General features: G+C 30.7%; 1 protein-coding gene across 1 annotated transcript; it reads left to right on the forward strand.

Moving 5' to 3' along the window:
* The first annotated feature begins 11314 nt into the window (after positions 1 to 11314).
* LOC108214406 (DExH-box ATP-dependent RNA helicase DExH3) lies at positions 11315 to 25905 on the forward strand. The gene is made up of 19 exons (XM_017386391.2): positions 11315 to 11768; positions 12813 to 12967; positions 13056 to 13143; positions 14068 to 14313; positions 15695 to 15790; positions 16622 to 16810; positions 16914 to 17073; positions 17150 to 17280; positions 18130 to 18297; positions 18372 to 18644; positions 19231 to 19425; positions 19637 to 19840; positions 20517 to 20586; positions 20716 to 20864; positions 22620 to 22925; positions 23415 to 23474; positions 23586 to 23738; positions 23826 to 23936; positions 24805 to 25905. Exons 1-19 carry the CDS (start codon positions 11451 to 11453, stop codon positions 25273 to 25275), a joined length of 3543 nt encoding a protein of 1180 aa, XP_017241880.1. The 5' UTR covers positions 11315 to 11450; the 3' UTR covers positions 25276 to 25905.
* The last annotated feature ends 477 nt before the right edge of the window (positions 25906 to 26382 follow it).

Raw genomic sequence — 26382 nt, forward strand, 5'->3', positions numbered from 1 at the left:
AATACATGATGATACACGATATAATGTCAAAATTCGTTTAAATTCAAGTTAGAGAAAATATAATTGCAATCATTGAAGATGCAATAGATATTCGATTTGCATTTTAACTCATATCTTGTAATACATAATTTTTAATTGAAAATTTTGAAGTCACGTACTTTTTCATATAAATTAGAGAATATAATAAATGAAATGAGTTTTTTTACCTTTTATAATTTTAATAAACTACGTATAGTATTCAAATAATTCCAGAATCTTAACAAAATTCAGTATTTCAGTAAACAATAAACTGCAAATAAAATGCAAAAATGAAAACTCCCGCCCGCAAGCAGAGATGGCAAACGGGTCGGTCGAAACGGGTTTTGTAAAAACCAAACCCGAACCCGAATTTATATTGTAAACCCGAACCCGAACCCGAAAAAACCCGAACTATGCAACCCGAACCCGAACCCGTCGGGTTTTATTCGGGTTCGGGTTAACCCGAAACCCGAAATATATTATTTTTTAGTAAATATGAAAATTAAAAAATTCAATAGTTTAAAATAAAAATATTACAAATTCTAGAAATTTGAAAGCAAATTACAATCCAAACATTACAAAACCATATGTTCTGCTAAGCTCAATATGCTACCAGTCTACCACATTCCAATATTAACATCACAAATCTTTAAAAAAAACACTAAAGCAGAAGTGCAACACCATATGTAGTCTATTATTAATCGAAAAACTAGTGAAAAAAGCCGCGCTTCGCGGCGGCGTGATAAATTTTGATATGAATCAGTATTATAATAACATAAAAATTATTTCGAATCATCGTCGGTTAAATATATCACTAATAAAAAATATTATAATTTGTATAAAAAATTGTTTAAGTGGCCATCATGTCAAACACAATGCTAATAATAAATTTAGTTCAAACCCCCCTCCCGTCAAGACAATATTAATCCATAATTATTATTTTTATGATGAAATTAAATATTATAATTTAGATCGAAATTAGTTTGAGCCGCTACCTTGTCAAACACAATATTAATAAGAAAACATAATAATTTAGATATTAGTTTGAGTCGCCTTACTGTCAAACACAATACTAATAAAAATTATTGTAATTATGATAAAATTAAAGATTATAATTGGATAAAAATTATTTTCAACCGTGGTCCCGTTTCAACAAAAAAATATTATAACAAAGATAAAAAATTATTTTAGCCACTTTCTCGTCAAACATAATACTAATAGAAAAATTATTATTATTCAGATTAAAATTAGCTTGGGCCGCCTCCCGTGGCCGTCAAACACAATATTAATCAAGAATCATTTACATTATCATAAAATCAATATATGATTCCTATTTTATATATCTTATTTTATTTTATTAATTATTTTTATTTTATGAAAATAAGAATTGTACATATTATAGTACAAATCTTAAATATAAATTATATTTTATCTATTATTGTTAGTTTGAATAAATATAATCCTATTTTCTTTAAGATTATTAAAGAAGAAAAGAATTGTATCATCTTTAAAATTCAATAAAAAATACTAAATAAGAAAAAAGAATTGCATCATCTTTAGAATTCAATAAAAAAAGAATTGTATTACTTTTAGAATTTTTGAACATGATTTTTTGAATTATAATTATAGTTTATATCCGAAATTTAAGAAAAATTAGAAGACCGAATCGTATCTAAATAATAATAAATTTTCTATTAGTATTATGTTTGAGAGGGAAACGGCTAAAATAATTTTTTATCTAAGTTATAATATATTTTTTATTCAAATGGGATATCCGTTTTCCCGTCAAACATAATACTAATAGAAATTTTTTATTATTTAGATAAAAATTAGTTTGGGACGCCCTCCCCCCAAACACAATACTAATTAAAAATCTTTTTTTATAAATTTTAATACAAATTAATATTATAATTGTATAAAAGTTATTTTGAGTCATGTTCCCGTTAACCATATCATTAATAAAAAAAATATTATAAGTAATATAAAAATTTGTTTAAGTGGCCCTCCTGTCAAACACAATACTAATAAAAAAAAATGGTTTGACCCGCCCTACTATCAAAGACAATATTAATCAATAATTATTATAATTATGAAAAAATTAAATATTATAATATAGATAAAAATTAGTTTGACCCGCTCTCTTGTCAAAAACAATACTAATAATAAAACATTATAATATAGATATTAATTTGAATCGTCCTGACTGTCAAACACAATACTAATAAAAATTATTATAATTATGATAAAGTTAAAGATTATAATTGGATAAAAATTATTTTAAGCTGTGGTTCCGTTTTAATAAACAAATATATTATAACTTAGATAAAAAAAATTATTTTAATCGTTTTCCCGTCAAACATAATAATAATAGAAAATTTATTATTGTTTAGATAAAAATTAGTTTGGGCCGCCCTCCCCTCAAACACAATACTAACCAAGAATCGTTTACATTATGATAAAATTATAATTATAATTGGATAAATATATTCAATTTAATATATTTTAGTTATAATTTTTTTTTAAGATTCCTATCTCTTAATTGTTTAGAAATATATTTCGTTTCTTTTAAGATTCCAATTTCTTAACTAATTAGAATTTCTTAGATTTTAGCTGTTATATTTCCTTTAAGATTCTTATTTGTTAACTCTTTAGAATTTATTTTTTTAAGATTCATATTTCTTTATTAATTAGAACTTCATAGATTTTAGCTGTTATATTTCCGTTAAGATTCCTATTTCTTAACTACTTAGAATTATATCTCTTTTATGATTATTATTTTTAGTTATTTTACCTAATTTTTCCTCAAAAAAATTGAAAAATTAAATGAATGATTTGTAGAGACGTAACCGCCCAGCATTATGAATTACCAAAAAACAACAACAAAAAAAAACCGCCAAGCATTATGCGACAATTGTGAAATATATGAATGCATTAATATCTACATAAAGTCTGATACACCTGCGCCACACGAAGTTTGGACCGATTAAGAGAAGCTCTTGATCTCTCCAACTCATGCACGAAAGAGTAGAGCAACAAAACCATAAATGCACTTCATGTGCACTAAGCAAAGTCTAATATAAAGCGAAATATTGTGATATTTTTAAGCCATAACAATACATGAATAAGATTCCAAATAAGGGACCAGAGTTTCATGAATTTATATGATAATACACACTGGAATTTTAGAAGAACCCGGCAAACAAAAGTTTACCCATGTTTTATGTTTAACATATACATTATGTATTAAAATTGCACAATTGATGCGAAACCTTCAAAAATAAAAAACAAAGAGATAACCATATAAATATTATATAAAAAATGATTGCTTTTAGTGAACTTATAACTAAAAACATGCTCTCTTCCGGTTTCAATACAGAAGTTATATTTAATTATTTATATACCCTTATAGTTGCACTTATCACCAATTATATGATATACATACCACAGCATGAAGCCGCATAAATTTAAAGAAGTTCCAGAGATCAGAAAAAGCATCTGGTGACAAATCAATCCATGTCGGAGGACAACCGCCTCGAATGACATACCATAGTAACCCAAAAATATAAGTCAGAAAAAGCATCTGGTGACAAATCAATCCATGTCGGAGGACAACCGCCTCGAATGACATACCATAGTAACCCAAAAATATAAGTCATCCGATGAGTGGATGCTGAAGACGCCGCTGGATTTTTTTTTTATTAGCGTAATCTTCGTAAGAGCGATCAAAAGCGAACTCGTAGTATTTAGGACCAGAATTGTTCCGATTAAAAAGATAAGGACGAAATAATTGTGTCATCTAGATTTTTTTCTTATTAGCGTAATCTTCGTAAGAGCGATCAAAAGCGAACTCGTAGTATTTAGGACCAAAATTGTTCCGATTAAAAAGATATGGACGAAAGAATTGTGTCATCTTTAGATTTTAATAAGAAAAGAATTGTATTACTTTTAGAATTCTTAAGAGAAAAAATTAGATTAGTTCATGCGGCCAGCCCGTAAAAAATTGATATTTTTATACACGTTTAATACAAATTTATGTGATCAATTTGGAAAAATTAATAAAATAAAGCTATAATTTTTTTTAAATTTAATAAAATAAAACTATAAATTTAATAATTTTTGAAAATAAGAATTGTACTTTTAATAATTTGTATATTAATGCATTAAAAAATTAAGAATTATATTACTTTTATGATTCCTAAATAAAAAAATTAAAAACCCTTTTTCTAGATTCTAGAGTTATATTTAGAATTCAATATCAATAAGAAAAGAATTGTGGTATCTTCAGAATTCTTGAACATGATTTTTTGAATTATAACTATATTTTCTCTCCGAAATTTAAGAAAAATCAGAAGACTGAATCGAGCAATTTTAGAGACGCCCGCATCCTCCTTTATATATATACTAGTGAAAAAAGCCGCGCTTCGCGGCGGCGGCGTGATAAATTTTGATATGAATCAGTATTATAATAGCATAAAAATTATTTCGAGTCATCTTCCCGTTAAACATATCACAAATAAAAAATATTATAATTAGTATGAAAATTTGTTGAAGTGGTCATCCTGTCAAACACAATACTAATAATAAAATTAGTTCGAACCCTACTCCCATCAAAAACAATATTAATTCATAATTATTATTTTTAGGATGAAATTAAATATTATAATTTAGATCAAAATTAGTTTGAGCCGCTCTCTTGTCAAAAACAAAACCAATAACAAAACATTATAATTTAGATATTAGTTTGAGTCGCCTTACTGTCAAACACAATACTAATAATAACTATTCTAATTATGATAAAATTAAAGATTATAATTGGATAAAAAGTATTTTGAACTGTGGTCCCGTCTTAACAAAAATATATATTATAAAATAGCCACTTTTCCGTCAAACATAATACTAATAAAAAATTTATTATTATTTAGATAAAAATTAGTTTGGGCCGCCTCCCGTGCCCGTCAAACACAATACTAATCAAGAATCATTTACGTTATCATAAAATAAATATATGATTCCTATTTTATTTGTTAATTATTTTTATTTTATGATTCCTATTTATTAGTTTATAATTATTATTCTTTTATGGTTCTAATTTTTTGCTATTAGTTTTTTAATGATTATTATATTTACAATCATTTATTTTTATTCGAAATTTAAGAAAATTATAAAACTAAATTGGAAATAAAAATTGTACGTATTATCTTACAAATCTTAAATATAAATTGTATTTTATCTATGATTATTAGTTTAAATAAATATAATCCTATTCCTTTTGACATTCCTAAATAAGAAAAAAATTGCATTACCTTTAGAATTCGGGAAAAAAAAGGATTATATTAATTTTTGGAATCTTTCAGCTTGATTTTTTAAATTATAATTATAATTGGATAAAAATTATTTTGAACTGTGGTACCGTTTTAACAAAAAAATATCATAACATTGAAAAAAAATATATTAGCCACTTTTCCGTCAAACATAATACTAATAGAAAATTTATTATTATTTAGATAAAAATTGGTTTGGGCCGCCTCCCGTGCCCGTCAAACAAAATACTAATCAAGAATCATTTACATTTTTATAAAATCAATATATGATTCCTATTTTATATATCCTATTTTTTTGTTAATTATTTTTATTTTATGATTCCTATTTATTACTTAAAAATTATTATTCTTTTGTGGTTCTAATTTTTTTGCTATTAGTTATTTTTTAATGATTATTATCTTTACAATCTTTATTTTCTATACGAAATTTTAAAAAAAAAATTATAAGACTAAATTGAAAATAAAAATTGTACGTATTACCTTACAAATCTTAAATATAAATTGTATTTTATCTATGTATGTTAGTTTAAATAAATATAATCCTACTCTTTTTAGGATTCTTAAATAAGAAAAGAATTGTATTATTTTTAAAATCCAAAAAGAAAAGAATTGTATTAACTTTTGAAATCCTTGAACCTGATTTTTTAAATATAATCCTATTTTTTTTAGGATTATTACTAAATAAGAAAAAAATTGTGTCATGTTTAGAATTCAATAAGAAATACTAAATAAAAAGGAAAAGAATTGTATCATCTTTAGAATTCAATAAGAAAAGAATTGTATCACTTTTAGAATTCTTGCCTGATTTTTTGAATTATAACTATATTTTCTCTCTGAAATTCAAGAAAAATCAGAAGACTGAATCGAGCAATTCTAGAGACGCCCGCATCCTCCTTTATATATATATATTGAAACTATATTTTCTCTCTGAAATTCAAGAAAAATCAGAAGACTGAATCGAGCAATTCTAGAGACGCCCGCATACTCCTTTATATATATATATAATAAGAAAAGAATTGTATCACTTTTAGAATTCTTGCCTGATTTTTTGAATTATAACTATATTTTCTCTCTGAAATTTAAGAAAAATCAGAAGACTGAATCGAGCAATTCTAGAGACGTCCGCATCCTCCTTTATATATATATATATTGCTTGATTGATGACTAGTTAAAAAAGCCACGCTTCGCGGCGGCGTTATAAATTTTGATACGAATTAATATTATAATAGCATAAAAATTATTCAGAGTCATCTTCTCGTTAAACATATCACTAATAAAAAAATATTATAATTCGTATAAAAATTTGTTTAAGTAGCCATCCTGTCAAACACAATATTTATAATAAAATTAGTTCGAACCTCCCTCCCGTCAAAGACAATATTAATCTATAATTATTATTTTTATGATAAAATTAAATATTATAATTTAGATCAAAATTAGTTTGAGCTCGCTTGTCAAACACAATACTAATAACAAAACATTATAATTTAAATATTAGTTTGAGTCGCCTTACTATCAAACACAATACTAATAAAAATTATTCTAATTATGATAAAATTAAGGATTATAACTGGATAAAAATAAATTTGAACCGTGGTACCATTTTAACAAAAAAAAAATTATAACATAGATAAAAAATTATTTTAGCCACTTTCCCGTCAAACATAATACTAATAGAAAATTTATTATTATTTAGATAAAAATTAGTTTGGGCCGCCTACCGTGCACGTCAAACACAATACTAATTAAGAATCATTTACATTATCATAAGATAAATATATGATTCGTATTTTATATATCTTATTTTATTTGTTAATTATTTTTTATTTTATGATTACTATTTATTAGTTAAAAATTATTATTCTTTTATGGTTCTAATTCTTTTGCTATTAGTTTTTTAAATGATTATTATCTTTACAATCCTATATTTTGTATTCGACAATTAAGAAAATTATAAGACTAAATCGAAAATAAAAATTGTACGTATTATCTCACAAATCTTAAATATAAATTTTTAAACATATAATTTGAGAAAAACTAATAAAATAAGATATAATTTTTATAACTTTTAAAAATAAGAATTATATTTTTTAATTATATTTGTTCTATAATTTTTATTTTGAATAAATGGAATCCTACTCTTTTATGATTCCTAAATAAGTAAAAGAATTGTACTATCTTTGCAATCCTTTTATCTGCACAATACTTGAACCTGATTTTTAGATTATAATTTTATTTTCCATATTCTTAATTTTATTTTCTACTCTAAATTTAAGAAAATTATTTTTTATATATATAATTTGAAAAGAATTAATAAACTAAGACTATAATTTTATAACTTTTGAAAATAAGAATTATGTTTTTTTATTGTATTTTTTCAATGATTGTTATATTAAATAAATAAAATCATACTCCTTTTACGATTCTTAAATAAGAAAAAGAATTGTATTACCTTCGCAACCCTTCAACCTCATTTTTAGATTTTAATTTTATTTTTATTCAAAATTTAAGAAAATTATTTGTTAGATTTATGATTTGAAAATTTTTAATAAAATAAGACTATAAGTTTTATAACTTTTGAAAATAAGAATTGTATTTTTTACTCTGGTTTTTTAGGTTATAATTTTATTTTCAATATGAAATTTAATTAAGAAAATTATAAGACTAAATTTAATAATTCTAGACACGCTGAGTTAATAAATTTTATGATTCGAACATATTGTGTTCTCTAATTTATTATTTGTGTCTACTATTTAGACTCTTAAACACAGTTGTGATTACGGACCTAGTATTAGATTATTTTTCTAAATATCTTATCGAAAATAAGAATTGTACATATTATCTTACAAATCTTAAATATAAATTATATTTTATCTATTATTGTTAGTTCAAAAAAAGTATAATACTATTTCTTTTAGAATTACTAAATAAGAAAAGAATTGTATCATCTTCAGAATTTAATAAGAAAAGAATTGTATTACTTTTAGAATTCTTACACCTGATTTTTTGAATAATAATTATAGTTTATATCCGAAATTTAAGAAAAATTAGTGAAAAAAACCGCGCTTCGCGGCGGCATTATAAATTTTGATATGAATAGCATAAAAATTATTTTGAGTCATCTTCCCATTAAACATATCACTAATAAAAAAATATTATAATTAGTATAAAAATTTGTATAAGTGGCCATCATGTCAAACACAATACTAATAATAAAATTAGTTCGAACTTCCCTACCGTCAAAGACAATATTAATGCATAATTATTATTTTTAAGATAAAATTAAATATTATAATTTAGATCAAAATTAGTTCTAGCCGCTCTCTTGTCAAACACAATACTAATAAAAAAATATTATAATTTAGATATTAGTTTGAGTCGCATTACTGTCAAACACAATACTAATAAAATTATTCTAATTGTGATAAAATTAAAGATTATAACTGGATAAAAATTAATTTGAACCCCGGTACCGTTTTAACAAAAAAAATATATTATAACATGGACAAAAAATTATTTTAGCCACTTTCCTGTCAAACATAATACTAATAGAAAATTTATTATTTTTTAGATAAAAATTAGTTTGGGCCGCCTCCCGTGGCCGTCAAACACAATACTAATCAAGAATCATTTACATTATTAGAAGATCAATATATGATTCCTATTTTATATATCTTATTTTATTTTGTAATTATTTTGAACCGCCGTTTTAACAAAAAAAATTATAACATTGATAAAAATTATATTAGTCACTTTCCCGTCAAACATAATACTAATAGAAAAATTATTATTATTTCGATAAAAATTAGTTTGGGCCGCCTCCCGTGCCCGTCAAACACAATACTAATCAAGAATCATTTAAATTATTATAAAATCAATTTTAAATTATTATAAAATCAATATATGATTCTTATTTTATATATCCTATTTTTTTGTTAATTATTTTTATTTTATGATTCCTACTTATTGGTTAAAACCTGATTTTTTAAATATAATTCTATTTCTTTTAGGATTACTAAATAAGAAAAAAATTGTATCATCTTTAGAATTCAATAAGAAATACTAAATAAAAAGGAAAAGAGTTGTATGATCTTTAGAATTCAATAAGAAAAGAGTTGTATTACTTTTAGAATTCTTAAACCTTATTTTTTGAATTATAACTATATTTTCTCTCCGAAATTTGAGAAAAATCAGAAGACTGAATCGAAGCATTCTAGAGACGCACGCATCCTCCTTTATATATATATATTGATTGATGAGCCATGGGTAATTAGTTTTAGGTGTAAACTACATGTTATTAATACATGTTACTAATATATTAAATATTAATATTAATAATATATATATATATATATATATATACACACACGGGTTTCGGGTTGGGTTCGGGTTCGGTTTGAAACGGGTTTCGGGTTTTCGGGTCGGGTTCGAAACGGTATGCCATAAACCCGAACCCGACCCGAAAATAGTTCGGGTTTGAAAATTAAACCCAAACCCGAACCCAAACCCGAAATATTCGGGTTCGGTAAAACCCAATCGGGTCAGTATGGATCGGGTATCCATCGGTTCGGTACAAATTGCCATCTCTACCCGCAAGGGTTGGTTCGGCTGGTTAAAAGAGGGGATTTGTATTCTCTTGGTCACAGGTTCGACTCTCGAAAAAAGCAAATATTGTAATTATGCAGGCTGTTACATGAGCTCTCGAAGGATAGCGGCGGCATGTTCCTACGAAAAAACTCTCAATGTAATAAAATCAAGAAATTGTGATGAAAAAGAGGAAGCACCAGCCAATCAGCCATTCTTGTTTGCACACATCGGTGTAGTCGCAAACCCACAAATACACTTCTGACTTCCCCATCGATCTATTTCCACCGTTGATTTTTAATAAATGACTAAGTAAAGAGGAATGAAAAATGACGTGGTAAACTGATACTCCCCTCATATTGTTGCGTTCATTGTTTGCACGTACACATGTTGAAACTCTTATAAAATATAATTCTATAATTTTTTTAATTTATTTTTTTCTAAACAAAAGTTTAAACATCAAACTTTTATTTATATTTTTTTTAAAGCATCATGAAACTATATTTTAAGAAGGTCTTAAAAAAGTTCCAAAAGTAATGTTAACAATTCAACGAACATAGAGATATTTGATTTATAGCACTCCCGATGAGATGAGTTGTCAAGGGAGAACGGGTGACCATTTTGATATAAAATCTCATATAAATCCTAATCCAATTTCGTAACCCTTAAACCTTAATTAGGTGATGATATGTGATATAATGTTGAAATTCGTTTAAATTCTAGTTAGAAAAGTAGAGTTACAATCATTGAAGATGTCATAAGCATTCGATACTGTTTGGGGTTGCTGTTGCCGCAACAGCAGCTTTTTGCACCAAAACAGGTGAAAACTGTTTGGTAAATCTAAAAGCAGCTTTTTTGAACAGCAGCTTTTAGCTGAAAAGCTGCTTTTAGGAAAAGCAGGTCCTCTTCCAAAAGCATTTTTTAGCTTTTGCAGAAAGCTGTTACAAATTTCACTATCAAATCTCACCAAAAAAATTATTTTTTTAATATTATAACTCAAAATAAACAAATATCAAAAAAATTACTCAACAATTATCTAATTTCTACACCAGCACTTTTTCTGACAGCACAGCTATTTTTAACAGCACTTCGAAACAGATCCTCAATCTGTTATTTAGCTCGAGACAGGGTTGTTAATTTAAGATTTTGAAGTAACATATCTTTTCATGTAAATTAGAGAATTTAATAAATTAAACAAAATTTTCTTACCCTTCATAAGTTTAATAAACTACATAATAATATTTATTAATTTCATAATCTTAACAAAATTCAGTAAACAATAAACCGAAAATAAAAATGCAGAAACGAAAATTCCTAATATAATAAAGTGAAGAAATTGTGTGATAGAAAAAACAAAAAAGAGGAAGCAGCAGCCATTGTTGTTTGCACACATCAGTGCAGTCACAAAACCACAAATACACTTCCCCATCTTTATAATTCCTCTCTCGCTCTCCACCACCAAAACCCTCCATAAACCCTAAAAATCACAATCAATAAAAAACACTCACATAAATATATAATATCAAGATGCCATTATCACCCATTTTACTTAGACTCAACACAAACCCACTTGTATCAATGTCTCTTATTCAATCAAGAACCCATTTTTCACTTAGATTTCTTTTTATCACCAAACCATTTAATCTTGCCCCCACCTTATCATTTGCACGACCTCTTGTTTCTTTCTCAAAAGTCTCTTCAACTCCGTTGAGACTCAAGCGTCGTGGGAATCATCTTTCTTCTAATTATTTGTATAAGCAGAGCTTTGGGTATGGCAGGTATGCTTATGAGGAGTATGATTCTGGACTTGAGTCTGATCGTGATTCTCAGTCTTCTAAGCAATTGGTGAGTTCTTGAATGCGTATTTCGTGTTTCTTGATTTGGGTTGTATGCATTTTGTATGAAGATTGAATTTTTATTAGGATTATGAAATGTAAAGTGGTCTAATCTTGTGTAATTTAGTATTTCCTCATTTGGGTTGTGCACATGTAGAACAAAGGACTGAATTTCTGTTAATCTATCAAATGCAGAGCAGTTAAATTTTTTGTTTTTTGTGAATTGGCTAATCCGGGTTTAATTAGTTTGAGATGGAGTGCTAATATATATAGGAAGTTTTTTTTTTTTTTTTTTTAAAGTGTGTAAGAACGAACTATCTTAAGTAATTGGATTATTAAGTATACATGAAGTGGGGGTGGGGTTAAGGATTTCTTCCAGCGACTTTTAGCCATGTGAGGGAACTTTCCACTATGCTATCAACAAGAATCCGCCAGTTAATTTATCCACCTTGTAAGTAGTAGCTCAATGTTAAGTTTACCTAATTCACATCATCATTTTTGATACTTGAATGGTTTTCTTCAGTAGTTAATATAAATAATAGTGATTACATATATTACGGGTCTTGATACTTGATAGTGTGAAACTGTGTGAAGTGTGATACACAGAGTTAAGTGCTCAGTCTATTCTGTTCTTTTATTTTTAGATTATTGTGAGATTTTCCAAATGGAAAGTGGAAACTATAGGTCTCAAACTTATTAGTTGTGTTTTATTAGGGAAATATGTTTCTACTTATAATCTTTGTGTGGTTAACATTGATTGCTTTTACGAAGGTATATACCTTCGAGTGTAAACCATTGGATTTAAAAAAAAAAAATTATATTAACAAATACATGCAATTTTCTTACAAGTGAGTCATTTATGTTCTATTTTTTTTTTATCTTAAAAGTCACAATAGCTAATGGCACTGTTGCTTTATCTAGTTTATCACTGAAAAGGGTTTATTTGCATTCAGATTTCGTCTTATTGCATCTGCATTTTTAAACTACTACGCTCTAAGGCGTAAGATGTCTGAACTCTTATCTAATGACTATAATGCTGATTTATGTGACTCAGGGTGCTTCAACTCTTGATAATGTTGAAGAGTGGAAATGGAAGTTATCCATGCTTATACGCAAGAAAGATGAACAAGAAGTGATATCAAGGGAGAAAAAGGATAGACGAGATTTTCAGCAAATCTCAGCATTAGCAGCCAGAATGGGGTTATGCAGGTTTCTGTATATTCTTCTGTTGTAGTGTTTCTTTTGTTTTCTCTTATTATACGTTAAGGTTTGTAAATATTTTTTGTTTTGCTTGCAGCCAACAATACTCTAAAGTCATCGTCATTAGTAAAGTTCCACTGCCAAATTACAGATCGGATTTGGATGATAGACGACCACAGAGGGAGGTATATCTGTAGCACTTAAAAATGTTAATCTATATTTTCTTTTCACTATATGAACAAGAAACTGAACCTTTTGTAACAAAGTATGTAGAATGCTTAAGAAAATCATTTGTATACATTGGAAGAGTGGAAGTTTAGCTTTTCAGTATGCAAGTAGAAAGTAGCCACTTCCTGTTAAGCATGGATGTGTGCAGTGACGTAGGCAGGAACTTGTTTTAGGGGGGGGCCGAATTATACATACCGGTTAAACTTAAAAATATTATATATCAGATTTTATATCGGTATCAGCAGTAAATCTTTACATTTTATGTGGAAGCTTAATCCATGTCGTAATCTTTTATTGAGAAAATTTAATGATTTAATTAGTAAGCCGCCGAGGATGGAAACTTGAGAAAAAGATAGCTACACGAGTTACAAGCAGTGAGACTCACAGACATAACAGAGAGAGTAAAAAATATTGTCCAACATCCAAACTAGTACTGTCTCCTCTGCCGGGCATCTTATATTAGTAAAATTTATAACAAATAATATAATATAGTTTTATAAATTAAATAAATACAAATAATACAGTATTATGTGTAATGTTACATTCACAAAATTGGATACAAAATTTTGCACAAAATGACATTACAATTGAAGTGGGATGTTTTAGTTAGTGCTATTAATACATATATAGGGGCTCATTCTAATCAAAATTTAACATATGTTATTTTGTGAAAGATTTTACACCTAATTTTGTGTACGAAGCATTTTCCTAATAATATGTGGGCATAAAAAGTTACAAATCTAGGAAGGGTCAGGGCACCCCCTAGACCCCCCCTCCCTCCGTCACTGGATGTGTGTGTGTGAGAGAGAGAGAGAGAGGGAGAGGGGGAGGGAGGGAGAGAGAATATATCTAATGTAATCAATATTTTTGACTTTTGGTAGGTTATCTTACCATATGGTCTAGAAGAAGAGTTGGTTGCTCAATTGAAGAAGTACATAGTCAAAAAGTCTACGAATAAAGAGTTTGTTCTAGATAATGCTATTTCAAGATCAAGCACTGTGGGTAATTTGGCTAGCAATCAACAAATTTATGAGCAAGAAGAGCCAATTAAAAGAACCAGTCCTGGTGCAGAGAGAATTCTACAGCGGAGAAGCTTGGAAATTCTTAACAAACAACAGAGTTGGCAGGTTTATATGAATGTTTTGCTCACTCCCTTTAGACATTACACATGATTCTAATGTAAAGTCACAGTTATTATTGGTGCTAGCATGTGATGTCTGTTTTAGCATAACTGGTTTGCGGTTTTTTTTCCTAAAATTAATGGAACTTATGTTGTTGCATGCCTAAAAATTCACACCCTGACAAGTTAACAATTTTCCCTCCTTTGTATTCCTGGAAAGTTTTGACCTGTGGTTATTTAACATTTATTACTTACCTAATTTTAACCTATTACCCGTGCAAGAATGAACATAGTTCATATCTTGTCATGTTGTATTTTGTTGTATCATTTATTAACCGTTAAAGAAATATTCAGAATAGCTTCCTTTTTCTTTTTACTGGGTTTTGCCGATAGCTATTGGGATTTGTTATGTGTGTGAAATGACACCAAAAGGGGTTGCACTCTAGCGACAGAAATTCAAATTTATATACATCCGTGAACACCCTTTTGCCTTAGAAAAGCAGTATAGAAGGTGCTCTTGAAAACTATATAAAGAATTACCTATGATGGGACATTGGAAAGAGAATAAATAAAAAGGGCAGTAGATAATAGTGCACAATAAATAATTTCAATAATAATGATATGTGAGCTTATGAGTAGGACAGTCTAATAGCAATAAAGGAAATTATCAGTGAGTTAGTATCCTTCCTACTTGCAGTAGATGTAACCTTCAGGGTCTTAATGACTGTTTGTATATTGATCGAACCAAGATTTCGTCTGTGCTCCATCCGACGTTAAATATATTGAGGTTAAGATCTTTTTTTGCCTCAAAATAAAGAAGACTAAAAGCTTTTCACTAAGGTATCCGTGATAAAAGCAGTATAATCCTATTTCACATCTCCTAAAATCCATGATAATCTCCAACTCTTGGAATTCCCACAGCTGACTCTGGCATACATGAATCACAAGACAGACAAAAATAGTTGGAAACAAATCAGAAAGTTCTTAAGAACATGCTAATTTATTTTATATATATATATAAACTCACATTATATCATTTGTGTTGCACTATTCTATCAAGTATTCCTTGGTGGCTGTTATTACGGATCGGCTGAAGGAAAGTTTCTTGTAGTTAGGGACTTTTAAATGCTTTCCAGATACGTGGGTTTACTTTTAAGTCAGTCATTGACTCATTTCTTACATTCCAAGGTCAGAATGAAAATTCAGATCACTGATGTGTGATACTTGAATAAGTTTTAAAATTCAGATCACTGATGTGTCATTTCTTATCCTTTTTGTTTGTATACCATCTTTTAACACTCATATATATTTTAAAACTTCATGATGCAAATATACTTCCTTTTCTTGGACATAAATTATCTTTTTTCATGGAACATTTTTTTGCATAGAACTCTCTAGAAGGCCAAAAGATGCAAGAATTTCGGAAGACTCTCCCAGCATATAAAGAGAGAGGTTCATTGCTAAACCTTGTTGCACAAAACCAGGTATAACATTAATTTACCAGTTAATTTGTTCAATTGCCTGATCATATTTTGCTCAAAATCACTGTAAGCCACACTATGATAAAATTATTAGTTCCTCGTAGAGTGTCAAGCTGAGATGTACTTCAAAGAAACATCTGGTGCAAAGTTAAAAGTATGAACAAGGGTGAGAGTTGCCTCACCCTGATTGGTTATAGTGCAAGTGTGCAACTGGATTTGCAATGCTGAACTCTTTTTTATTAGAGGAATGTTGAAGGCAACATCAGATACCACAATATCAGTGCTAATTTTGTTTTGTAAATCAAAAGGCCGATCACTTATCATCTTTTGCCTGAATTAGCATATATGCAAGACGGTTATTTCTTGTTCAAATTGGCATCATATGTTTTAAGTCTAATCAAAATTAGAGGTTGCTGTTCTGGAGTGTACATTCATGAAAATATAACTGTGCTCGTTAATTGTATTTACCACATCTACCACATTAAGGTTCTTAATCATATATTAACTACTCTGAAATTGCAGTTGCGACATGTTATATTTGCAAGTGCTGAAAGAACATATTAATTGCAGTCAGTTTGATTGTACTGAGTAATGATGATTTAAATCAAACAAGCACCTGCCATTTTGAGAATTTTAGGCATTGTGTTTACTTCAGTATTCTAAAAATAAGCGTATATTTTGTATCATTTATTTGTGCAATCATGTTCCTGCAAGACCCCACATACTCAAATTTAGTTAGTTCAATACATGATGGGTTTTTCTGAATTGAGGATCATGCTTGTTCTCTTTTGTTGAGTGTACTACGATATTGCCTGTACGTTCCCATGATTGCAGGTAGTAGTTGTTTCTGGCGAAACTGGCTGTGGTAAAACCACACAACTGCCCCAATATATTTTAGAGTCTGAGGTTGAAGCTAATCGGGGTGCAGCTTGCAGTATTATTTGTACCCAACCTCGGCGAATTTCCGCAATGTCAGTTGCTGAAAGAGTTGCTGCTGAGAGAGGGGAGAATCTGGGAGAGTCTGTATGTTCATTTTACTCTTTTGACAAGTGCTTGTTTACTGGTATTTTTGCTCAGTAACATCGCCATGAATGTTGTTTTCTCCTGTATTTTAATTGTCTTCTAGGTTGGCTACAAAGTTCGGTTAGAGGGTATGAAAGGGAGGGATACTCGCCTTTTGTTTTGCACTACTGGCATTTTATTAAGGAGATTGCTTGTTGACAGAATGTTGAAAGGTGTAACTCATGTTATTGTTGATGAAATTCATGAGCGCGGGATGAATGAAGGTTGTTGAGCTTACTATCCACTTTTCCGTTGTTGTCTGAAGTAAATATTCTCAGTTGTGTCTGCATTTTGTGACAGATTTCCTTCTCATTGTCCTTAAGGATCTTCTTCCCCGCCGGCCAGAACTAAGATTGATACTGATGAGTGCAACACTAAATGCAGAACTCTTCTCATCATACTTCGGTGGTGCTCCAATGATCCATATTCCTGTAAGTTCAGAGCTCCATGTATTGTATCTCAATAATAAGGTTATTACTAATTGGACCCATATATATATACATATTAAGTAGCAAAGCGTTACTGATTTCTGTTTGAAGTATGAAAGGATGACTGACTGCACATAAAGGATGATGGGGTGTGTTAAAAGTTTGGAAATATTGTTTGAACTTTGAAGTAGATGGAATAATGCAATCTATGGGGGCGTTTGGATCGTGAGTGGGAATGGGTATCCCAAGGGGAGTGTAAGGAATGATTTACCCTTTAAGTGGGATTGGGGTTCATTCCGTGTCACATAATTGCTAATCCAAACACCAACACATGGGTTTGAGGTTCCGATTCCCGTTAACCGGGCTCATTAAACATGAACTAAACGCCTCCTATAAGAATAGTACTCAAACTTCGAATTAGAGACCTCAGAGAATGTATGAGGCTACAAGCTAAAGAATGGGAGCCGATTACCAGATATGGGAGATTTGCCCTTCCCTTTAAGTTGTCAAATTAACAGAGTGGGTTTTTTTTTTTTTTTTTTGACAGAATTAACAGAGTGGGTTGTTACAATGTGAATAACTAATATGAATGTATCACGTGAGAATATGTTTCACGTTATCTTTTAACTTCTAAAGTCTGAACTTAAACTACGCTCTTGTACTAGTTCCTATGTGTTTGTTTTGGACTTGTGAAACTATGTAGTGGACATGACCTGTGTCAGCAAGTGTTAAAAAATTGGTAGGATTTCTTAGAGCTGTCTGTCCTCTCCCCCATTTATTTTAAGCAGAGATAAATATGTAATTGGATTAATCTGTGTTTTGGGGGCTGGGAATGGGTTGTTTGATTCTCAGGGGTTTACTTACCCAGTTCGAAGTCATTTTCTGGAGAACATATTGGAGATGACTGGGTATAGGCTAACAACTGATAACCAAATTGACAATTATGGCCAAGACAAGATGTGGAAAATGCAGAAACAAGCTCTTAGAAAGAGGAAAAGCCAAATTGCCTCTGCTGTCGAGGTAACATTAATCTAGAGATATTGGGCGTTCTTGCTTTATATCTGGCTCGCTTTTAACTTGGATTTCTGAAACAGGATACACTTGAAGCGTTTGATCTAAGGGAGTATAGTCTCCGCACTCGGGATTCACTTTCCTGTTGGAATCCTGATTCAATCGGCTTTAACCTCATTGAGCATGTACTTTGCCATATTTGTAGAAAAGAGAGGCCTGGTGCAGTTTTGGTCTTTATGACTGGCTGGGATGACATAAACTCCTTGAAGGGTCAGCTCCAAGCTCATCCACTCCTGGGTGATCCAAGCAAAGTTTTGTTGCTCGGATGTCATGGTTCAATGGACAGCACAGAGCAGGTAACGTTGATGTTTTTATAGTTAACAGTAAATTACGAACTGTATACTAATGTTCATCTTGGGTCCAGCACTTAATATATAAAAAAACATTGACTGTTAGCTTTAGCGAAGAAGTGCCAAGCAAATATGGTTATTTCGAAACAGGACATATGTATATATTGTGATTGTTTGGCTAATCTTATTTTTCAGAAATAAGGACTTATTTCTGGAAGGAAGTACATAAAACTGTACTTTTTTTCTGAAATAAGCCCTTATTTTTTTGCCACATAATGAATATGAAACACTTCCTTAACTTTTTGTATAAAAAAAATTTATAAAAAATATACCTTTTTAAAAAAAAAAAAACCAAGCCCTTAATTTCTGGACTTATTGTTTCCCCAAACAGGCCCATTATATATTTGAAATTAAGTTAGTATGTTAAAAGTCATACCTGCAAACATGCAGTCTTAACATATCTGTCAACCTATGGAGGGATTTCATCCCGTCCCTCACAGAAGTTAACTTCTACTGAAAGTAGTAATATCACTTTTTCTTACAGAGCTCTTCTCACTTGTGTTCCCTTGGTTGTTTTGCCCCATTAATATAGAGATTGATATTCAATAAACCAGAGGAAGGAATCAGGAAGATAGTCTTAGCAACTAACATGGCTGAGACAAGTATTACCATTAATGACGTGGTTTTCGTGGTGGACTGTGGAAAGGCCAAGGAAACATCGTATGATGCACTAAATAACACACCTTGTTTGCTGCCTACCTGGATTTCAAAGGCCTCTGCTCGTCAGGTAAAGTCTATCCTGAGTTGTTTTACATTTGGATTCTTTTATTTGCAGATTACTGGGAGATTACTGGTTAGGGTTGAGCATTAGTGGTTAGTTGAGACTCTAAAATGTATTCATACAAGACTGCACAGTACATGTTTTTATTTTGGTAATCACACGTGACACGTATTAGTGAGGCACTGAGAGTCTGAGACTACTTTAATTTGTTATGCAGAGAAGAGGAAGAGCTGGTCGTGTTCAATCAGGAGAGTGTTTTCATCTCTATCCCAGATGTGTACATGATTCTTTTGCTGATTATCAGCTACCTGAACTTCTGAGGACACCTTTACAATCTCTTTGTTTGCAAATTAAGAGTTTACAACTAGGAAGTATTTCAGAGTTCTTGTCAAGGGCATTGCAGGCTCCAGAACCGCTGTCGGTAAGTTGGCTAAAATCTGTTGGTTTCTTTTCGGAAGTAGCTAAATATAAATATAATGAAATGGCGGGGTCTCACTTTAGTTTTATGCACATTGAGGGACTTGTAAATTGTTCTTGTATGATCTGTCTATGCTATAGCAAGGCTACATGCTGAGCATAAGTTGATTAATGTCAAAGATCGCGTAGTATCTGCTATTGAAGCTACTCTGCAGAAGTGCCATGCCTTTCTCAGTGTATGAAGATATCCGGTCAAACTGTAAAGCATGTGTATAAGTACAAATGAGACATTATAGAATGAAGGAATTAACTTATAAACTTTCCCCTACCTAAGTATCTAATGTTAAACTGTAAGACATCTATGTATAGTCTTTGCATGGCTGATTGTCTATAATACATCATCTATTATCTATTGGCTCCTTTGGTAAAAAAAAATGATAGACATAAAGTAACATTATGCATAGCATCTTCTTCAAGACTTCAACTGAAGTTTCTGTACAACTCCCCCTCCTCTCTTCTTTTCTCTTTTTATCTACATATTTAATTGCATTTTTCAGTCGACTTCTAATTTTTCTTGATCTTTCTTGCAAGGCTAGTAAACTGGTGTCTCCATACAGATGCATTATACTGTATATTCTATTTTGTTTTCATCCTTCTAAGTTTTTGATATTATATGGCAGGTTCAAAATGCGATCGAGTATTTGAAAACAATTGGTGCTTTAGATGAATATGAAAATCTTACAGTACTAGGTGAACATATGTTTGATCTATATTAATTAGTATTATCTAGCTTTGCTCGTTTTTCATGATATTCATGAAGTTTTTCATGCATATTAGTAATCAGTTCTCGTAAAAAATAATTTTTTTGTTGCACTGCAGGACAAAAGTTGTCAGTGCTTCCTGTGGAGCCTAAACTTGGCAAAATGCTCATCTTAGGGGCAATTTTCAACTGCCTTAATCCAATAATGACGGTTGTTGCTGGGCTGAGTGTCAGGGATCCCTTCTTGATGCCTTTTGACAGGAGGGATGTAAGTAGTTGCCTTTTAATTGTTCTGGATGGAACATTATTTCACCTCCTCTGTACAATAAATGTTGGTTTGGTTTATTATTTCTACATAAAGGTGTACATAAAAGATACATGCACAAACGATTTGTTTCTATTCCCCTTGAAGTTGCATGCAAAAAAGTTTAACCAATACGTTATGAAATGGAGGGAGTATATATATATATATATATATATATATATATATATATATATATATATATATAGGGATAGGATCAAATAAAAACTTTTTTAAGTTACAAACTTACAAACTTTTTTTTATTCTCCCATCGTGTGAATCCTTAGTTATAGAAAGTATCCATGTTGAAAATTCTTGGAAAAATCATCACAATTTTTAAAAATAACGCGTAAATAAATCGTGCATTCAACACATTTGTAACTGGGGTTCAACATCGGGTGTAGAACACTAATTATCATTATGTTGAATATATCTATAAAGATGCTTAAACTATACCTCTGGGGTTTGGGTAGGGTCTAGAATCATAAATATTAGTTATATAATACGTTTAACTTAGTTCTTACATTGAAAAATAAACTCAATTAGTTTATGTACTTCTCCAACACAATTTTAATCGATGTTCAACAAAATATGTTAAAAAAATGTTGAACTCAAGTTATATATGTGTTGAACAAAAAAAGTTTGTAAGTTCGTAAGTTTGTACCAGAACCCTCCCCTATCTATCTATCTATCTATCTATCTATCTATCTATCTATCTATCTATCTATCTATCTATCTATCTATCTATATATTTATATATATATATATATATATATATATATCTATCTATCTATATATATATATATCTATCTATCTATCTATATATATATATATATATATATATATATATATATATATGATATTGAACACTTATATATAATATTTGATCTCATGCTATAGTTATTAGTTTTCTTAGACATCTTTGCATTATAGTTGCCTTGTGGTCGTGGGCTCGATAATAAAGATTTCTGTTGGGGCCACAATGCATAGTTTACCTTACTTTCATCCATGAAAGAAACTGTTTAATCTGTTAAGTTTCTTGTTTCATTTTTTTCTCATTTTCCCCCCTTAAAATTTGTTTCCTAATTTCTGGATTGGCGGGGTGAACTGTTGGGTGCTGGTGTAGTCATCTATAAAGTTATTTTAGTCTTTTGAATTAGTTTGTGTCATCTGCATGCTTACCATCTATCCAAATTCCTGAACTATCTTTGAATTTTCTTAAAATCTTAATGTGTGTCAGGCATAAGACGCACTTGAGACACTTAAGCTTGTTCCAAAACTTAGATAATTTAACTATATGCTGCTTTTTCATACATGCGATGACTGCAATTCTGCAGATATTGGAGAACATGTGTTTTTCAATCTTCAAACACTCTAAATAAAAGGCTATATTTTTTAATTACAGACTTAAAATTTTATTTTAAATAGTACAATCGGGGACCTGCACCTATTCATTGGAAGTGTGTGTTGACAGCCCTTTTTTGTCTCAGTAAAGTCATATAAATTATAGTCTGAAAGCAGGGTGGGGTAGGAATCAGGTGTCTTTGGTAAGGATCGGAATCATCGGATAATATAAAAGCACCATTGAACCTACTCCGCTGATTTTCCTAATCTCTTGCACTCACGTTTGTATTTATCTGAGATCTTTCTACCTGACAAAGGTAGTGGCAGGTGTTGGTCTGACATGGTTGACAGAAAGTTATATTGTGTTTGTTTTTGCAGCTTGCTGAGGCATCAAAGGCCCAGTTCTCATCTCGTGATTTTAGTGATCATCTTGCTCTTATCCGGGCATATGAAGGTTGGAAGAATGCTGAGAAACGTCAAGCTGGTCACGATTACTGTTGGAAGAACTTTCTTTCTCTACAAACTCTGAGAGCAATAGATTCTCTCCGGAAGCAGTTCTTTTACTTGCTCAAGGACACCGGTCTGGTTGATGATGTAGACAAATGCAATTCCTGGAGTCATGATGAGCATCTCATCCGAGCCATAACTTGTGCAGGTCTATACCCTGGGATATGCTCAGTTGTGGTGAGTCACAAGTTTGTTTACAAGCTTCTAATATCTTATTAATCGTGTTTTACTACCAGCTAGTTTCTGAGGGTGTACTTCCATTTTTTAATCATCACCCACCGCTGATTATCTGTACTTTTGGAATCAGGCGAGAATATGAAGCCTCATGAGTCATGTCTTTTAATTTCTTATTCTTGATTGTATGGTCATTATTTAATTAAAGCATCCTTTTCTTTTATCAAGTTTATCTTAGGTATGACTGAGGTAGGATTTTTAGGATAAGAAATAAGCTTCACAAAATGAATAAATCCAGGCAACCTTTTCTTATATCCAATGATCTTTCGTAAGCGTTTGCCACCAATTCAATTGATGTTACAACATGAACCTAAATAGTTGATTTTTTAGCGAACTAAAAAAAATAAGATAGATATCTCAGGTCCTGTTGCATGACATTTTTTTGGGTTATATTACAATTTTTGAGTTATATAAGTTCTTTTTTGCTTGCAGAACAAAGACAAGTCAATATCATTGAAAACAATGGAGGATGGTCCAGTACTTCTGCACTCAGTATGAATCTACCTCTGAATTCGATCTCTCTTCTTAAACTGATTTGGATTGTGGTGCTTCAGTTAGTATGTTCTGTAATACTAAAATAAAATTCGTGTCTTTGTCTGCCAGAATTCTGTGAATGCCCAGCAGCCTAAAATTCCTTATCCATGGCTAGTTTTTAATGAAAAGGTGAAAGTCAATTCAGTTATGCTACGGGATTCAACTGCTGTATGTGACTCAATGGTTCTTCTGTTTGGTGGAAGCCTTTCCAGGGGGGGCCTAGTAAGTTTCTTACTGCTTACAGTCTTCTGGTATCTTGATGTTTTCCATTAATTTTCATGTTAATTTAAAATTTTCTTTATTTGATAGGATGGACACTTGAAAATGTTAGGAGGGTACTTGGAATTTTTTATGAAACCTGGTTTAGCTGAAACATATCTAAGATTAAGGAAAGAGCTTGAGGAACTCATTCAAAATAAGGTATGGATACAGTTTGTTGGGCTGCATCTTCCTGTGAAATCAAGTTTCCACTGTATATTACTTTTCTGACAATTCTGATAGTATATTGGGTAGAGATGGCAATTTATACCGAACCGATGGATACCCGATCCGTACCGACCCGTTTGGGTCTTACCGAACCGGAATTTTTCGGGTTTGGGTTCAATTTTCAAACGCGAACTATTTTCAGGTCGGGGTCGGGTTTATGGCATACCGTTTCGAACCCGACCCGAAAACCCGAAACCCGTTTCAAACCGAACCCGAACCCAACCCGAAACCCGTGTATATATATAAATTATTAATATTAATATTTAATATTTAATCTTTAATATATTAATAACAGTATTATGTACATTAGTACATATGGAGTTTACGACCTAAATTATTAATATATTAGTTGCTGCTTTGCTTTGCCGGTGCTCACTGCTACTTCAGTGCTTTGTTTTTTAGATCTTGTGATGTTAATATTTGAATGCACGTGGTAGCATATTGAGCTTAGCAGATCATATGGTTTTGTAATGTTTGGATTATAATTTGCTTTCAAATATTTGGAATTTGTAATATTTTTATTTTAATCTACTGAATTTTGCAATTTTCATCTTTGCTCAACAATTATATATTTCGGGTTTCGGGTTAACCCGAACCCGAATAAAACCCGACGGGTTCGGGTTCGGGTTTCATAGTTCGGGTTTTTTCGGGTTCGGGTTTACACTATAAAATCGGGTTCGGGTTTGGTTTTTACAAAACCCGTTTCGACCGACCCGTTTGCCATCTCTAATAATATTGGGATTGTCAAATCTCCTTTGCTGCTAACACTGCATTTCTTATTGTTGTGCCCTATATATGACAGCTACTCAATCCTAAGTTGGATATTAATGATCATAATGAGCTCCTGTCAGCTGTAAGACTGGTGGTTTCAGATGACCGATGTGATGGCAAATTTGTCTATGGACGCCATTTGCCGTCTCCCTCCAAGAAGGAACTGAAAAAACAATCGAAAGGAACATTAACAGTGGGTGGTGGCGACAATGCAAAAAATAACCTCCAAACAGTACTTAGCAGGGCAGGGCACGAGCCACCTACTTACAAGACTAAGCAGTTAAAGAATAACAAGTTTCGTTCCATAGTGATGTTCAATGGATTGGATTTCGTTGGTCAGCCATGCACCAGTAAAAAATCTGCAGAAAAGGATGCAGCCTCTGAGGCGCTTCAATGGCTGATTGGTGAGAACCAACCATCTCAGAAAACCGTTGACCACATGTCAACTATATTAAAGAAAAGCAAAAGAACACAAGAACTTCATCCTGCTAGGTGGAGGTAGTCTTCTTAAGGTAGACTTGTCATCTTTTGCCAAAGAAGATGGCCATTTTCAGATTGAACTTTTGGCCGATCAAGAATATGCATTTTTGTTATTGGATTGTGGTCGGAGAGAAGTTTCAGTCAGGCACAGTTGTCTCTTCAACCCTTGGACTAATGACATAATCCTAGGAAAGGAATGAAGGCTGGAATTGGGACAAATATATACAAACAATTGTTTCGAACCCAATTATTGATTATTGAACACCAACACTGTCTTTTGTTCTACTGGAGCAGAAGGTATCTCTACCAAGTGGAACTTTATATCATATATGAGAAGTATTTGCAGAACGGATTCGACAAGATAGAAACATGAATTAGCTTGAAGCTGTGATGGTATGCAGGTAGCACTTATTTGAAGCAGCCTGCTGCAAATTGAAGTTGCACCCTTGTTAACTCATTCTAGTTTCTGACAGATAACATAACGGCTATAGGGTTCTCTTTATTTTTGTGGCAATTGTGACACCATATCAGAAGATTCGGCATGGACACTAGTCTTAAGGATTAACATATAGTGTGAAAATTGTACCAATTGATTCCATGTACAAAAATGAAAGTTGCTGATCTGAAATGTAATATATGCTTATTTGTTTTACCTAAACTGTTTTTTTAGTGTGTTCATGATCACATTTTAGACACTACACTTTATAAATACTAAATATTATAAGTTCCGGTTATTTTGATTGGCTCATACTTGTTGATAATAATGGACTCTTGCATACACAAAAATTATATCAAAATGAGTTAAATATGTAAAATTTAGTATTTAATTTGTGTCTGTAGGCACACTAGATTTATTTCGAGAAAAATAGTTAATATTATTTTGTATATAGAAAGTCAAAAATACTGGTATGATATAATTTTTGAAATAGATATCGTGATAATACATAATAAATATTGCACATAAATTATTATTTCTTATTTTCTTAAAAAGCTTTTACACATTCCTAATATATCCTTGTTAAAATTTAAATTTCATGTCACCCTAATCTCAGATGTATTATATAACATCACATATTCATTTATATACCATCTGATATAAATGTAGGATTGAATTTATGAGAATGAATCG

The sequence above is a fragment of the Daucus carota genome, chromosome 3, assembly GCF_001625215.2.
Source record: "Daucus carota subsp. sativus chromosome 3, DH1 v3.0, whole genome shotgun sequence".
NCBI lineage: Eukaryota > Viridiplantae > Streptophyta > Magnoliopsida > Apiales > Apiaceae > Daucus > Daucus carota.

Coding starts and splice junctions, on each gene's coding strand:
- LOC108214406 (XM_017386391.2), top strand. CDS start 11,451: ATGCCATTATCACCCATTTTACTTAGACTCAACACAAACCCACTTGTA. Junction 13,144..14,067: donor ATAGACGACCACAGAGGGAG/GTATATCTGTAG, acceptor GACTTTTGGTAG/GTTATCTTACCATATGGTCT. Junction 18,645..19,230: donor CAATGGACAGCACAGAGCAG/GTAACGTTGATG, acceptor CCATTAATATAG/AGATTGATATTCAATAAACC.